Raw genomic sequence first — 17,356 nt, forward strand, 5'->3', positions numbered from 1 at the left:
TGACCTGGATGTTATAAGTCCAAGGCAGCTGCAGAACCTAAACACAGACTGTTGAGAAGGTGGATGATAAGATTGTCTGATCACGGGGGACACAATTAATGAGGGTAACAGATGGTTGAAGCTCAGAATCAGAAACAGCTTTCAGATTTAAGTGAATTTTCTGTACATTAAACATGCCATCGAAAGACTTTTGATTATTCCATGACTTATTTAACAAAATGTTGACAAGATAAACAAATAAACACCACAGGTTGTTGTGGGAGGCAAGTGTTGGGACATTTTTGATAAAAAACAGTAACAACTACTGTACACATGAGGATCATCTAGGCTGCCATATGTTAAGAAAAAAAAAGCCAGTTTTGTCGATTTGGGACACAATACGAGAAGTCACAGCTCACAGGGGAAAGATGCAGTCTTTGGTATAAGAGCAAACCGGACAGAACAATGATGCAGGTTGAAATTCAATAGAAAAACTGATGTGGCACCAACATCTTTCACACCTACTCACTTAAATACAATACTCTTTTCAATGTACAGACTTGCATGAACATTTAAAAGACTAAAAAAATTGCAGTGGTTTTTCTTTTCTTCTTCTTTTTTGAAAGCCCATTATTTTTGCTCCAGACCTGCATCTTAGAACTACTCATGGAAACAAAACAAGAACATGCTACAGCAAACAAATTTATTCTGGCGTGGACACCTCACGTCATGTAACACAAAGATGGAAACCCAGCGACGCAATAAATTATCTTCATTGTTAAGCGTAACCAGTGACATACTGTACATCAAAAAGGTCAAAGCACTGTAAATAAAAAAAGAAAATATAGGTCTTACAAATAACAGGTTGAAAGTGAAACGGAACCCAGCAATGCTCAAAAAACAAAAGTTTTGAATGCCAGCAGACACAGAAATTAATATTTAAGTGTGATTCCTCTTTGATTTTAGTGTCTCACGACATAATTTAAGTACTGCTCAAAACAAATAAAAATAAACACTGTACACACACCAAAGAAAGCAAACCAGAGGGATCTTTTTCTTCATTTCGTTGATTTCATTTTTTTTTTTTTAGGAAATCATTGCTTTGCAATTTCTGCTTCATCACAGTTCTCTCCCATATGACCACATGAATGTAAACACCTGTTGAATTATTCTTTTTTTTAATTTTTACAACATTAATACTTTATATATATATTTGTACATATTTTCATTCACATCTGCACGGTTAGCTAGCATGGTAATGAAATAAGGCAAGACTCACATAACTGTGACATCACAAATTTTTTTCTCTTATAATACTGATTATTAAGGTATTTGTAATTTCCCTCTTCTGTTCTGCAGCAGGCTTTGGTCTTTTCGAACAAAGGCAGGATTGATCCGTCTCCAGAATCACACTTTGTTTTGTTCCAGTGAAATAATAAAGAGGGGGAGGGGGGGTGCAGGGGGGGGAAAATGGCTATAAATACTATTATTTCAGCTGACATTATTAAGTGAATTTATTTAACACTGGTCTTTCTGAGGTACATAGTTTGAGATGGTTTGGGGTGGTGGTGGTGTAAGAAAGGGGAACCACAAGGTGACCATGAGAAGCAAATGACTTTCATTACAAGAGAAAAAAACACATTGTCTTCTTATCAGCCTCTTTTTGTTCATTAAAGAATGTTCAAGGTTTTTTGTGGTTTTTTTTTTTTTTAGACCTTTATTTTTTTTTTTATCTGTCAGTTCACCCTTTTCAGTGGGGTCAAGCTGCCACGGCAGGCTTCTGGTGTGAGTTCAAAAAACAGACATGGTAGGCAAGAGTCTCTTGCCTGGCTGACTGCTTGTCCGTTTGCCTTTTACAGTACCACAACAGCTAAAAGCCAGCTTTAATTAGAATACACACAGGAAGATCCTCGAAATAAGCAACCGCTTTAGTCACACAGCTGTCTGTAAGATGGGCAGTGTTATTCAGCTTCCTTTCTCAGCACAAAACCCTCTAATGGTATCACCAGTGCTAAAACACTCAGGGACTGTTCACTCTTTCAGTTGCAGTCTGATCGTCTTGCTCGTACAGACAATCATCACATAGTGTCAAATGCAGAGTTTGCTTCAAGTGTTTCTCTTTTTCTTTTCAACAATGTTTTTCCTGTGTGGTTGAGGAGAAGCGCCTCTTCTGTCTGACATTTTATTTTTGGATTTTTTTTCTTTACAATAAAGGGATCCATATGCTTTTTATCTGTGCACGTTATGAGTCTCTGTGCATGTCTTTGTCCAAATCTGCACTTCAAGTTGTAACTTGAACATCAAAATGAGCTCAATATAAACAGGAGTTCTCTCTGCTCTCCACCCTTCAGATCATCACACAGCCAAATGTGAGCTGGAGGTTCGTTTTGGTGAAAGCATCATTTGGAGTTTTGTTTTTTGTGTCGGGTTTTTTTTTGGGCGGGGGGCTGCAGCAAAACTCTGAGAATGTCGTGCAGTCCCCTCCTAAGCTCTCTTGGCATGCAGCATTTCGATGAGCAGGTTGTTGCAGGGAACGTCGCCGTTCAGGTGCTTGTAGTAAAGGTACTCTTCAGCCTGCAGGCTGATGGCTCGGATTTCAGGCAGCCTGAGGAGCAGCTGGCCGAACTTGTCCGTTTGCTGCGGGTAGTTACACATGACGTAGTCCAGCAGCGCTGCGTTGACCTGCTCCTGCACACTTTCCACCAAGTGAAAGTTCTCTAGGTTCTTCACATCTACAGGAGGAAGCAAGAGAAAGGACAGTTGAGTTCAGATGCTCAGTTTCTGAGTAGAAATTCTTAGTTCACTTTCTATTTCAAAGGTTTCTTTCTTTCCTTTTATTGGTGACAAGGACAGTAGAAAGTAGACAAAACATGAAAACGAGGGTTTTAAAATTTCTGATTTAAAACATGTTGGCATCACATTATGCTCAATGTGGACACAAATTACTATTAAACTAAGCAATCTGTTGTAGAAGGTCATAGTGGTTCACATTCCAAACATAAAGGTTAGAGTAACTAGTATTCTCATTTATCAGGGGACAGTATTACAACTTGAATTTTTTGGCTGTGGCTCATTTTCGCTTGATATTTCACTGCATGATGAAATATTCCTCGCTTCTTGTCTTTTTCCCTCTGAATCGTCTTTTGGGACCACAGTGTAGAGGGAATCAGGTAAAGGCAAAAAGGTTCTTCTCCTGAGAGATGAATTCCCCAGGAGTCAATGAATTATGTAGGCCAGAGTTATAGTCATATTAGCGCCACAACTGCTCCTTAACCTGCTTCTTCACCAGCCACCCTTTTTATTTTTCATCACAACAAAACAACGTGCTCTAATTATTGTTACGTTTTAAATATAGAGATACAAGCTTTTTTTTTAAAGCACCAATTTTGTGAAAAACAACAATAATTGTAAATACAGACTGCAATTTATGTGCTGGCATTCATCTCGGTGGAAAGTCTTCTTTCACTATTAATTCCTTGTGCAAAATACATTTTGCATCTTTCCAAAATCCTACCTTTCTGTGCAGCTATAAGCACTTTTCCTTGACAATAATAAGCTCACTGGGGGTTTGAGCAGATTATTGCAAGACAAGACAAAAATTTGCTAAATGGATAATGGTGAACCCGAGCGCAGTGTGTACTTGTCATGATTATGAAGCACAGGGCTGCAGAATATTTAATCAGGTAGCAGCTCTGTGTGTGCGTGTGTGATCTTTTATTAATCTGTTTGACCCCAGGTCGAGTGTTCTCACAGTGGGCTAATGGGGAACGACAGAGTCCCTGTGTACAGTTGACACCTCCGGACCAACACACGCTAAAATATACCATCTTTCACACTGAATCTCTGCCTTTCTCTCAGACACAGACACTAATCCGTGGAAATACACATATTTCTTTATCTCTCACACAGTGCCCCCTTCCCACACACACTCATTCGCGCACACACATACACCCCATACACCCACCCAGAGCATTAGGAGGAAGGAGGGTGAGATAAATCAGCAGCTAATGAGGTCTGGAGAATGAGAAGCAGGTCCTTCAAGGCACTTCCATCTATGATGCACTCTACCATGCTATTACAATCTGTGTGTGTGTGTGTGTGTGTGTGTGTATGTCTGCTCTTGCGCTGCTTGTGTATGTGTGAGTATCTGTGTATGTTCACCCTGACCTCTGGGTGACACGGCGGGGGCTAAATAAGGCCAAGAGGAGGGCAGGAAGAAGAAACGGGGGGGAGGGGTGTGGCCCTGTGACAAAGGAGCCTCCAAACAAACATGACATGTGCTTTTTCCTCCTGCCACTCAGCTGTCCGACCCCCTCGCCGACTTCTGAGCCGGCTTTCGCACCACAAGCACCTCTGAGAAGCGTTAATATAGCCTTACATAAGCTAACCCTGCGGAGTGCGAGTGCGCTTTAAGCGTTAACACATAGACATCCCACGCAGGTCAATGAGGGGGCTGTGATTTTTATTTGGACATGAAACAGTCTGACCGTGTGGACAAGACATGGAGAGAAAAGTTTCCAAGTTGCTCAGAAAGTTGGGGTAAATGTGGATATGAGTTTGCGCACATGCATCAACCGTCTTTAAAATTGCTCTGGCTATTTCATGCTTATATTAAGCTGACTGTTGAGTTATATTTGCTGTGAATTTAATTCCCATACGGTAGGGTCTAAATGCAATTTCAAAGACTTCACACTGCCAGGAATAAATCCCAAGTGGGGAAACTGTGAATCCTTAATAGCAACTGGTATCAAGCCTCAATATATCTTGAGCTCTACTTTGAGAAGAGTCCCTAAAACAAGTATCATAAAGTGTCAGTTATAAAAAGTTGCCCACCTATCCATACATTGTAGATGGAAATAAACACAATAAATACATCTGAATAAATAGGTCAGCTAAATTTATTCTCTGTCTTATTTTATCAGATGATTTCAGAAAACTTTTCTACATTAACATATTTGGCTCATGCAATGTGTTATAGTACCTGCATTTAATAATTTCATGTATTCTGTTAAATAACAAAAAAATACCAAAAGTGTCATAGCATGTTTATATTTCCTAAAGTAAAGTTTTGTGGGTTTATTTACTTGATTGTTACAAATATGTTTTAACTAAAAAGGGAGTGCAATGCAAGTAAACTGAGTCTGAACCTACTGCCATCATTATAGATCAGGCATGCTGTCGAAACTCCATGTGGGATGTTGAAGTCCAAAAATGCCAGGAAAAAAGTACAGAGGACAACCACGATGTTTTGAGAAGCTAAGGCTGGCATTATCTGCTAATGTGTTGAATCATTTCTGCCATAAAATAATTGTTGATAGCCAAACTGTCCAGCTACCGAGTGCTGGACTTGGATTAGAAGAGTAAAATACAGAATAAATTGATTCCAAGGCCAAAAGAAAAATTATGAAAATTTCATTCACAATTTCAGAACAGGAAACTGCATTCTGTCCGGCCCAGTATTAACAAAAATGAGGTAAATATTTCAGAAAATTTACTTTTTAGGCACAACAATAATTTAGTCTGTAATTTTTTTAAAAACATGCAAGGACAAGTGTTTTCTGTAGAACAGACGTCTTCAGTAACAAACACGACATGCTGTTTAATAATCAATTCAGGGATGTCTGAGCCTCTTTTGTGTGATTTGGTGAAATTTGCAGAAACATGACAAGGTGTGCCCAGATCACAGCAAAAACACGCGAGGGGTTGCCATGGTTTCTCAGTGAAAATTTTGTCTCTTTGAGCGTGTCTGCATGAGTGTGTGTGCACATGGAGAGGAGTTTGATGCATGTATTTGTGGATGTTGGGGGAGAAACTACAGAGAATTAGCACCCAATGTCTCTGTCAAGCTAATTAGGGGAAAGCGAGGCAAAAAAGACAGCATTTTAATTGCTAATTATTACCAGAGCCTCTTTTGAAAAAATAATGAATCAGGGCTTCCAAATAAAGGGAGCAAGAAATGGCGCAAATGACAATAGCTTGATCTCCACTCCCGACTGCAAAGCCAGTGCTCAGATTGAAAAGAAGTTTGTCTTCATTTTGCTACTAATCAAATCAGACAAGTGGATTGATTCAGATCAGTCAGAGGCAGGAGGGGAAGGGAGAGGGGGAGAAAAAAGTGAGAGTGAAGTAGAAAAAAAAACGGCAAATAAATAAAGAATTGATCAATGATTCCCAGACAGTGTCAGGTTGGAGTATTAAATGTGCTAAGCACTCTCTCCTCTTGCTTCAATGCCCCCCCGCTCCCCCTCCCCTCTCTCTCTCTCCATCTCATCCTTCAGTCACTGTGGGACTAATTATCAACTTTTTTTTTCACATAAAACAGCCACAGTTCGTTGCAGTGCCGCGTCCGAATACTCAAATGGAAACCCTGAGGTCCCACAGAATACATTGTTTCATTTGACGGGCGATCATGCTGAAGCCAGCGACCTAATGCAACAGCACACACACACACACATACGAGCATTCATTCTCTCTTTCACAGAACCCCTGAAATCTCCGCTGTGCTTTTTAATTAGACAGGATCTGCTCTGTGCTGTGTGTGCGTACCTCTCTGCATGTGCTTTTACACTCTTTCACCGACCCTTACAATCAACCTGCTCCAGGGACACACACACGCACAGCATTTAGACACACTGCACATTCACTCATGCAAATGCCTGCTCCATTATTTCACTCTGATCTCAGAGATGCCTCACAGAGTGGACACTGTGGTGTGGAAGGCAAAAAGAAAAAAAAAGAAAAACACTCGGATCAGAGAGATAAAAACACATCAGCTCATGTCAAAGTTCACCATCCTCTGCAAAACCAAACATTTGTCACTTTGTTTGTGGCTGAAACAAGCCATAAGGGTAGAAATAAATATGTATTATACAATAAGACAGCCTAGTAATAGATCCTAGCAGTGTTCGATTTGACACTTGTGTATGTCTGCACTTATTATGAGCCATATATAATAAAATAAGCAAAAAAACACATAAAACTCCTGGATCATAAACAGTTGTTGAGTGAACTGCAGTCGGTAAACTTGGCCAATTAAACGTGAGTGAAAAACAAACTGGTTACTTCCTGTATAGGGCAGGAATTAGGGGGCTTGGCTCTTCCAATCGGGACTTTCACAGGCATTTATATGAGCCTATCAAAGCTCAAGCACCTTTTACTACAGCGGCAGCGCTTCAAAGGACGACGAGTTGAACCTGTGTCCGGGCTAAGTCTTCTTTATTGCACCCTACTGGATTGTTATCAAGTCAACACTGTGCGCAGCTACTTTATTCATCGTTAATCTGCCTCACAGCTTGGCTCCAATCAGAGATGGGGGCGTTGAAAGAAGTGAACTCTATGCCCTTTGACTCTGAGAGAACCAAGTGAGGGCTAAGGACTTACTACAAGCAACATGTAGTGCTACATGTTCACTGGGAGAATGTGTGTGTATGTGTTAAAAAAACAACAGGGCAGCGAGAGCATTCAAAGCAAATAAGGGCCATAGGGCAAAGAGCAATGGCCGCCTGGTTAACGGTATCCATTAAGTAGGCTATTATCAGAGTTGTGCTGCATTGCCTTGATATGCAAACTGAGCTTTGTATTGGGGGAAAAGCTTTGTATTGGAGAAAAGTAATGTGTTTTTTTTTACCCCTTCCGCACGCTCACACCACCATAAAGTCATGAAGTGCACAAAAACACAAACCCCAGCTACACACACACACACACACACACACACACACACACACACACCTCAGCTCACATCAGTACTCCACAGACATTTCACATGGAAGTGTCTATTTTTTTTCTTTCCTCTACAGGAGGCTCTACTTCCCCATTAGAGTATTACAGTCCTCATCTATCCATGCTTGCCAGAAAACAAGTTTCCCAGTTCCCTGGAGCTCTCAGCTTCCTTGTTTTCCTCCAAGTCCCATTTGGGGAATTCCTTTTCTCCGATACGCCTCCACGTCAAAAAAAAAAAAAAGTGGTAAACTGCAGTTGTAGGCTCCTTAACATTTAATGGGATGTCTTTGAGACTTCATACACGAAAGGCTAGCAGGATAACACCTATTCTATCAAAGGATACAAGGGGAGGGTGTGTAAGAATTTATCTATTGTCAGTTTTTTCAAAAAAATTGATGTCTGACTGCCATGTTGTGAACTTTATGCTGCAAAACACATGGGGTTCAGAAAGAGATATGCTCGGAAAAGACAGTTTGATGGCAAAAGAGTTATTTTCCAAGATGAGTGAGATTCAGTTATTAATTAAATATAAGTATAATGACGAATATGTCGAAACTCTCTCCCCTGACAGGTGGTGCTTTCCTCATTTGTAAATACAACAAGTTTTTTTTAAAAAAGAGTAGCGTAAATAATTAAAAAGGGGCTCGAAAGATAAAAAATCAAACCCTGCTTACTTTCTCACCGGGTCAGTAACTATGTGAGGTTGATGTTCTCGTCATATTGCCAGTTTCAGCAAGTTACAGACGAGTGTGGAGATTAGTGGTTTCAGATGCTGTTTGATTATCCAACCAGCCCTTTGGCAGGAGCACACTGGTGCCCTCGGGCTATGGAGGGGATGGGGTTAGGTAAGGGTTAAAAATGAAACGCCTCATCCACTGTGTTAAGACTCTTTATTCTTCATGCAACAACAGTTCATTTCACTTCATTGTGAACTCTGCATATTTTGCATACTGATCAATGCCTCTCCAGAAATTACTATCTTTATTGTAGCACAACAGCCAAACTTGTATATCCCTTTGTAGTTATATGAGCCAGGAGAGCGCCTGTCAATTAAGTTTGATTCTGTTTTTATTTCACATTGAATCAAGTGATAATACCTCGTCTTTGATACTCATTAACTTTTTTAGTCATTTAACAAAGGCTTCATTAAGCCCTGAGCAGTGACCCTTTATCTTAAACAGTGACCTGTTATTTCACCAGCATACAGTTACATACTGTAGCTGCATGCCCTGAAGCTAACACAGAGCCCTATGTCCAGAGGCCAAATGTCCTCTGCGCAAACAATGCATAATAACAACTGTCTCACAGTTCCTGGAAACAGACCACCAGTGGGGACGGCCTATTGTCAGCATGTCAGAATAAAGCATTAAGGCTCAATTTGCCCGCCAACTCATCAAACCGTCTCTTTAGCCTCTCGAGGGGCCAAATGCCATGCGGCTATGAAAGAGAATTAAGCAGATACGGTCCAGCTGGGGATATATTAAGTCAGAGCTAAACCTCTGCCGACAACATTGCTATTGTTGTTAAGCTAAACAGGTAGGGGCTGGTTGAGTTCTGTCGCCCAAGGATGGGTCGGCGGGCTCGGTGGGGGCAATGGAGAGAGGTCGAGAGATATTGAGAGGAAGAGAAATGCGCCTTAGGTCTGATAAAATAAACAAGAGAAAGAAGGTGCTCGGAGCGAGAGGGAGACAAGCTTCTCTCATTGCCTATGCTGGCTGGAAGGTGCTGGGGGTTTATCTCGAGGTGAAGGGGAAAACAAATTTACACCCTGAATCAGCTCGCTCTGTCTGTGGCTGTGTTACTGAGGGCCTTCAACAGATGGGCACAGCCAGGGAGGTTAATATCAGTGGGAATAAGTATTAATGGAGTGTTGAGACTTCTTGACATAGGATTTTATGTATAAACAGCTTTTCCTATTATTTTTTCAGAAGATGGTTTGCTGTTAATGGTACTGCTGCACCACTATCAGAGCTCCACTGATAAATTGGTGTCAACAGAAAAATTTGCCAGCAAGATGCGTTTTTCTTTCAGTCACATTCAACGATTAATCAGTTAGTTTAAAATAATTGCCAGATGAATCGATAATGAAATAATCCTTACTTGCATTTCTGACATGATGCAGACTCGCTGGGGTAAAACTCATATTGCTGGTGGAAAAAAAAATCACATTGTCTCAGCATTATGAAAATCCATTTGCCAGAGGGATACTGAGAGACTTGAATCAGCAATGAACCTAGTGCTTAGCCCTCTGTGAGTCCCTCTGGTCCTCCCCACCTCCGCTTCTGATTGCCCCCTTCTTTAGCCCCCCTGGAGGTGGAACCAAAAGCCTTTCAATGAGCTGGCCTCGGACTGAGTGATGCACCCACAGGTCCCTGCTCTCCCACCTTCCTAATGCTGTCTGGATTGTACGGACCCCCCCTCGTCTCACACACCAGCACCACCAAACGGCTTCCAGTCATGTACTTATATGCAGCTAATGATGCTAACACTTGACTGACAGGCTCAGACGTAATGGACAGCAATCCACACGCAAAGTCTCAGTGTTTGGTGTAATCTGAGGAAATGATCTGTGGAAAAAGTAAAAAAAAAAAATCGAAACAATTAGAAATCAATTCTGCTGTGACCTATGAGATGACTCTTTGGGCTCTTCTTGACTTGCATCACATTTATGCTAGTTGAAGCAGCCATCGCGCATAATGTGTGTGTGTGTGTGTGTGTGTGTGTGTGTTGCTGTCTCTGTATCAATGCATGTATGCGAAGTGCGTTTACATTCAGTGCACTTTTGCACCCGTTGGCTAATTACACACAGGGTTTGTTTGGTGGTGGAGGGAGGGTGTGGGCAGTGGAGAGGCATGTCAACCTTTCTTGTTTATGATAAAGTGACAGAAAATCATTGGGGGGTCAAGTACCCCCCTCCAACCCTCCGCTGCCCTGAAAACTCCTGCAGCAGTACAGAAGGTGCCTGGTGTGGGAAGCCTCCCCTTTAATGAGACCATTAAAGGGCTCGTGTCCCCGTCAATAGATTTCTCTCATTCTTTCTCTGACAAATTTGAATTAATAATTCAGCGCCAAGCGCCCGGGGATGTATATTTTCAGCATGAAGGACAGTTAATCCATAGCGTCAGTTACCCCCCTCACTGTGTCTCACTCCTTCTTTCTCCCGCACTTTCTCATTTTAGATCTACCCATTGCTCTCTCTCTCTCTCTCTCTCTCTCTCTCTCTATGTCCTCTTTTGCTTCAGTTTCATTTGATGATGGAAGCCGGCAGGTAGAGTGCTGACTAAAGACTGTCTTGCATATTCTCTACACTTTCCTTTGACTTCTTTGTTCTCTGTGTGATTTTTGTTCCCTGTTAAGTTGACTCCACTTGTCATATAAGTGCAAATTGGAGTTTAATTTATTCTAAAGTATTGAATCGCGGTGGCTCTTCTTGCCTCCCCCTCAGAGCTAATGTAAAATGGCATGTTTGAACTTGATTTTAGTGAACTGGATTATTGCTGCATGTTTCAGGACATTCAAATGGGCAATTCAAGGAAATCAGAGGAAATGAATCATTGTGAGGATCAACCACAACGATGCTTGCTTAATAAAAAAAGATATTGTGGAGCGAGTTCGTCTGTGGTTGTGGGGATCTGTGCTTTGAGACTTTCAGCAGTTTTGTTGGAAGAATTTTAAAGGACAAAATGGGTTATTTCATGTCTGTGTGGTCTTGTGTTGCTCATTACACATTGGCATGGTGGATAACTGTAAAAGTACAACTCCAAAAACAACAGAAAGTGAGGAGAGAAAACAAGAAAAGGTTCTGAACATTCACTTCCCAGAGTATTCGTGGAATGAGATGACTCTCTTCCTCCCAAAGTGTCAACAGAACCGAATCAAATGAAATATCTGGGAAAAATTAGCACTTGCGTACTTTGATAATGAATTGCGTACTGGAGTAATCAGTACAGAGTGATCAGATACCATTGTTGTGTCTAACACAGCTTGGTATGAACAGAATTATTTACTGACATACACAGAGCAGTTCCTTGCAGACACTATCTGTTCATTCTCTAATTATATATTTTTTGTCTGTAGTTTAAAGAAAAACCTCAGCGATAAGCCTGCTGAAATTGGTTTGCATCTTTCACACTTCTCTTCGCTGAGCAGTGGAAGAGTGTACAGACTAGTAGTGTAACTCCTGCAGTTGCTGTGAATACCAGTGCCAGGTGGCACTAAAGCGCAACTTCATGCAATGGAAATTTGTTCGGGCCAAGAACTGGCATGACAAATGTAACACTTAATATTCTTTTATGTTACACAGCTTTATTTTCTGTTGACATATTTGCGTTGTATATAGGTCTGTGCATTTGGCAGAAAAGCTTAATTGATTAATGATCTCCTTTGTATCAGCGTGTGTTGCTTGTCTTGGCAACCTGAGCCTTGTATCCAATAACTACCATATTGAGTTTGGTTTTTTTTTTCTTTTTTAATCACACTACAAGGAGTGGATTTGCTCAGTGTGTGCGTGTCTGTATGCATGTTTGTGTCTTGAACTCACAGGGCTTAAAATATCTTTCAGGACAAGAAGGAAGAGACAAGAAAGGAGCTGGGATGGTTCAGGAGTGAGGGTGTAGGGTCACAGGTGGGTGGGGGCTCAATGAAGAGGGAAAGAATGAGTGGGAGAAAAGAGACAGCAACTGTTGGATCATCTGTGCTTTCAAACATTTAATCACTGTCTCTGGTTACACACACACACATCACCTTAAAGCTCCGCTGTTCTCTGCTCTGCCAGAAGTATCTTGTAACTACATTGTCCAACCACACACACACAAACACATACGCACAACACACAGAAGCTCAAAGAGCAAAGGGTGTATAATCTTGTATCAGCCACCTGACCACCATATAGCTTACCACTTCCATAGTTTAAACTCATGCCTCTGCACTATACATATTCACAGAGAGACACAATGACTGACAATCCACATGCCAGGCAGTGCTGTAATGCCAATGAGCTGCATTTGTAATATCAGACCGGTAGGTGAAATGTAGAAGAGTATTTTTACTCCTCGTCTACTCAGCATTTTTTCACGCACTTGCGAGTTTGAAGTCAAGCAGAGCGAGTTTCGTTTCTTAGAAGAAGATTATGTTTTACAGACTTCCAAACTGGAAACATTTTGTGTCATTGTTAAGCAATAACAATTAGTATCCTAAATGGAAATTAAGTCAAACAGCTTAGTGCGTCATCCCCTTTTATCTTGCTTAATCATTACAACTCTGAGTGCACGTCTTTTATATTTAGTAATGATTGTCCAATGAGTAACACTAATGACACATCATGAGCTACAGCAGCCATAAATGTCTTGTCATAAAGATTTGCCTGAGATGACAGTTGCAGCAATATTACTGTAGCTCCTACTGAGACGTGGACTGAAGGGCTTTACAACTTTACCAATGTTTGACAAGGCTGGTGAGTAAAACTGGGGGTCCATCTGATTGCATTTGTATTATTGAACATTTTACCAGCAACACACCTTAAGACTAAGTGGCCACAACTTTACCCTGTGGATCCTATGGTTTGTGAGTTTACACGAGTGTCCAGTGTATAAATGTGTGTGTCTGTTACATTACTACATATATTTACACGGTTGAAATAAACTGTAGTGTGTAAACATGTAGCCAAAAAAGAGTAGTCACTAGTTCAGACAGCTATAGGGAAGGTTGTGGAACTCTTTGCTGCTGTTTATATGTAATGATTAAGGTTGAGGCAGGCAGTCTGATCAATACGCTGCATGACTGTGGCAGTTGTTCCATCCCTGCTGTCATGCAACACCGCGATATACCCTCCACACACACACACACACTGACCCACACAGTTATGTTGTACATCTACAACTTATGAGTGAAACATTGATGATTCTTCGATTGCTAGAACCAGCTCAATCTTGTTGACAGTTTGTCATTTTTACTTGACAGTGCTCTGCAGATTATGCTTTTTGGCTTTGGAAAATTGGTTCATAACACTGTTTTAATGTCACATATTAAGTTAATGAAGTTAAAGGCTGATGAATAATCTCCAAAAAAAATTGTTAAACTGCATTAAAGGAGAGCCTGAGAGGAGATGATCTCTAGTTAAGAAATCACTCAAATCAGGAGTGGGATTTTCTGCAGCACTCCAATGTATGCACAATTTGTTCTCCGAGTCTGTTTTCCTTGACTAATGTGAGCCTGTTCTCCTCGGGGCCCCGGATAGCCCAGGCCTGTCCTCCCTACCCCAAACAGACATCCCTCAGCCTTTAATTGGAGAGGAGTAGCAGCCCTGCTAGCGCAGCATTGGGACTCGACTGCGGCCACTGAGAATGCATTAACATTAGCATTGCAGCGGACCGACCTGTACATAATGATAACCTCAAGCGCCGTCCACTGGGATCAGCCCCTGTTTGCACACACACACACACACACACACACACACACACACACACACACACACACACACACCACACACACACACACACACACACACACACACACACACACACACACACACACACACACGTATGCACACAAGTACACACTCAGTTCCCCCGTCTTGCCCTGTACGCACAGTCACGTAAACAACCAAGTGCAATGCAGCCCCAGTGGTGGGCTGCCTGACGATCAGAGGAGGGGGGGGGGGAATCAGTTGCCGCCGTTCGACTGAAAAGTGTGTGTAATGAACTTGAGTTCCATTGATCGGGACTGAGAGTACAGAACCGGGGGCTGTTTGTCCCAGAAGGGCTGCCATACCGCTGCTTGGTAGCCCCTCATAAATGTTTGAGAGGCCTCAGCCGCTCTGGATACATGCTACCTGGGTTTAGATTCTCTCATACAACACACACATCCAGCTTGATGCTGATGACGGATGGATGACTAGTCGGTGGTGCAGATTGAGGGGATCGATGGCTATTTTAGCTTGATTACATTTAAGTTGCGCACTGTCAGTGTGTTTGTTGTTGTGATGGGGAATCAGAGGTGTTCGGATTAAAAAAAAAAAGTGCAAATGCTAAGAGTTTACTATAATAACTTCCTTGCCTGTCTCACATCCTCACTTTTAAGTCTCTGTTTACACACAGAGGCTGATATTAGCAAGCATGTGCTAATTTGTGTGGCGTGCTATACCTTCCTATATTGTGCCCCTATGCTCTAAGACCCTCAACTGGCCCCTTAAAAGCCCCCATATACTATACACATGATTGATATTACTGCAGATATCGCTTAGAAAACACCTGACATGCCGAGTCGACCGTCAGTGCCTCCTTTCGACTGCTAAGTACCAGCTGGTAGGAGGTCCTCTGCGTTATGCAGCTGGTAATAAAAGTTGAACATTGATTTTCTGTAGCAGCTTGTAACTGTTAATGTTGAGACATCAATAGCCAAAGCAAAGCGCTGGCGCCTTAATAGGAGACTGAGAACGTGAAGGGCGCGAGCAGAGGCTGACTCTAAATCACAGAATCTATCCTTGCCGATCGATAGGACAGTAACTGCAAGTGTCCCTCTGCTTTCCTAATGTTTTATAATAAACTGACAGCCTGTAATAAGGCCAAGGGAGAGGGAGAATGAGAGGGAGGGAGAGATGGAGGGCAACAGTTTCTCCATAGTCTTCCCACCTTAAATCACCCCACATGGGAGTGCAAGGAGAAGAGCAGAGGAGGAGGTAGAGAGAGGTGGAAAAGGTTTATTTTTTTCTTGAGAGAGAAAAAAATCTACTTTTACAGGAGCATTTGTCTAGTTGTACTCACTGCTAGGGTAGTTAGCGAGTGTATTGATGGAGGGGAGAAGAAGTTTAGGGGAAATGTCCTGAATTGCTTCGGCAGGCCAGTGAGTTAAAGTGTATTAAATCCCACTGCCACCATGCAGCAGTCATCATATTCAGGCAGATGTGGAGTGCTGGGCTGCATGTTTGCACTGAAACTGGGTGACGAGAGTGTTGGAATTCACGAAGAGTTTGCTACTCTTGCAGAACTACTAGCAGATGACAATTTTCATTACTGCTATTGATGAAGTTGCAGCTTTTCCTAATTTCGCTTGCGTATAAGTAGTGTTTCTTCAGTTAGCATGAAGTTTTAAAACATCCTTTTTTGCCAAAGTTTAGCAAAGTTATTTTTGGCATCCAGTTGTTTTCAGTATGTAATGTTTCAATTGACTGTTGATGATTATTATATTAATCTTAGCCAAAGCACATTCGGCATGCACATTATTGGCAACCTACTTCCATGATCTACAATTTTTCATTTAAGCTGCAGTAGTATGTGGCACAAAATGCATTGTATATTTTCCTTGATAAAACTACCAATAAAATAATTAGATACATGTGCAGAAAACAAGTGACTACAAACTACATTCTTAAAATGTGTTCCCTACATTTTAGCGCTGTAAAAATATGCTATTTACCAATACTTGTTGCCAAGACTTAAACATCATATATACGTACTTTTACATGATTTCTGTTAGGATTCAGCCGAAGACTCTATCTACCAGCATGTTGTTTTACTGTCTGATCACTGACTCATCTTGTTTGAAAGAGTGTCAACATAATTACCACGTCCAGCAGATTCTGAAAGTTTTCAGACCCTTTCAAGCTGCTCATTTTAAAATGGATTCAGTAATTGTGAATTCATAAGAAATATAGGAAGGGAATATTCCATTTACCTAAGTATTCAGATTCTTTACTTAGCTGACAATTAAAGCATTACTGGCAGCAATAACAGGCTCAAGTCTTATCTCAAGGTAATGATCCCGCTATCTATGCACTCCTTTGAAAGTTCCCCTCTTTCTCTGTAGCAGAAACCACTCCTGTGTAGTTTTGCCGGTATATATTTAACGTCAATGTGTTCTTGAAAACCTTCTCACCAGCCTGAGATCCTAAGCACTCTCGAAAATGTTTTCACTCAGTAATCTCCTATCATTTTCTGACTCCGTCTTTTTCTCCACACCAGTGTCAGTAGCTTAAAAAGTCCATGATCTGGGAGTCGATCAGGGGCCGTTTGACTCACAGCAGACTTTCACGTGCCTTTTAGTGAGGAGAGGCTTCTGTTTGACCACTCTACCATAAAGGCAGATTGGTTGGAGGGCTGCACTGCTGGTTGTCCATTTGTAAGATTCGTCCACCTTCATGACAAATGTCATTCATAGTGACCATTGGGTTCTTGGTAACCCATCTGACCAAAGCAAACTGTTGGTGATCCCAAACTTCTTTCATTAGATTAGTTTTAATGAAAGAACTTGAATTAAAATAACAGAGTCTGAATAGACTGATGAAATTCAAAAATCAATTTTATCGATTTTTAGATGTGTCTAAAACACAACAAAATGTGAAAAATTTGAAAGACTCTGAAAACTTTCCGAGTGCACTGTATATCCCAACAAGACTGCGAGATCTAAGAAGAGGACAAAAGCAGCCTGAGCTGTAAATTATAAGGGTCATTTGGAGATAATCTGGTGACTGTCGAAATCCATTAGAAAACTAGAACATATCTCAGGCAGTAGGCTGAGGCTAAAAGGTGAGTCAAGGGTGAGAGGCAGCGATCCTCAATATGTCCGCCACCACCACAACTCACTGCAACTGCTGCTTAATGTCAGCAGCCTGCAGTACTGCCAGGTAAAAGTGGCAGGCTGGAGACCTGGAGCTTTTATTGCT

The 17,356-nt window shown here is 41.5% G+C and overlaps 1 protein-coding gene across 2 annotated transcripts in view; it reads right to left on the reverse strand.

Annotated features, from left to right (window-relative positions):
* Nucleotides 1-668: 668 nt before the first annotated feature.
* nr5a2 (nuclear receptor subfamily 5, group A, member 2) overlaps nucleotides 669-17,356 on the reverse strand; it is a 68,874-nt gene continuing 52,186 nt past the window's right edge. For both annotated transcript variants that reach the window (XM_051947524.1, XM_051947523.1), the window contains one exon: nucleotides 669-2,711. In XM_051947524.1, the coding sequence (XP_051803484.1) occupies nucleotides 2,464-2,711 (248 nt within the window). In that variant the 3' untranslated portion in view covers nucleotides 669-2,463. The remainder of the gene's footprint in view (nucleotides 2,712-17,356) is intronic.

This window comes from Acanthochromis polyacanthus, chromosome 4, assembly GCF_021347895.1.
Source record: "Acanthochromis polyacanthus isolate Apoly-LR-REF ecotype Palm Island chromosome 4, KAUST_Apoly_ChrSc, whole genome shotgun sequence".
NCBI classification, from domain to species: domain Eukaryota; kingdom Metazoa; phylum Chordata; class Actinopteri; family Pomacentridae; genus Acanthochromis; species Acanthochromis polyacanthus.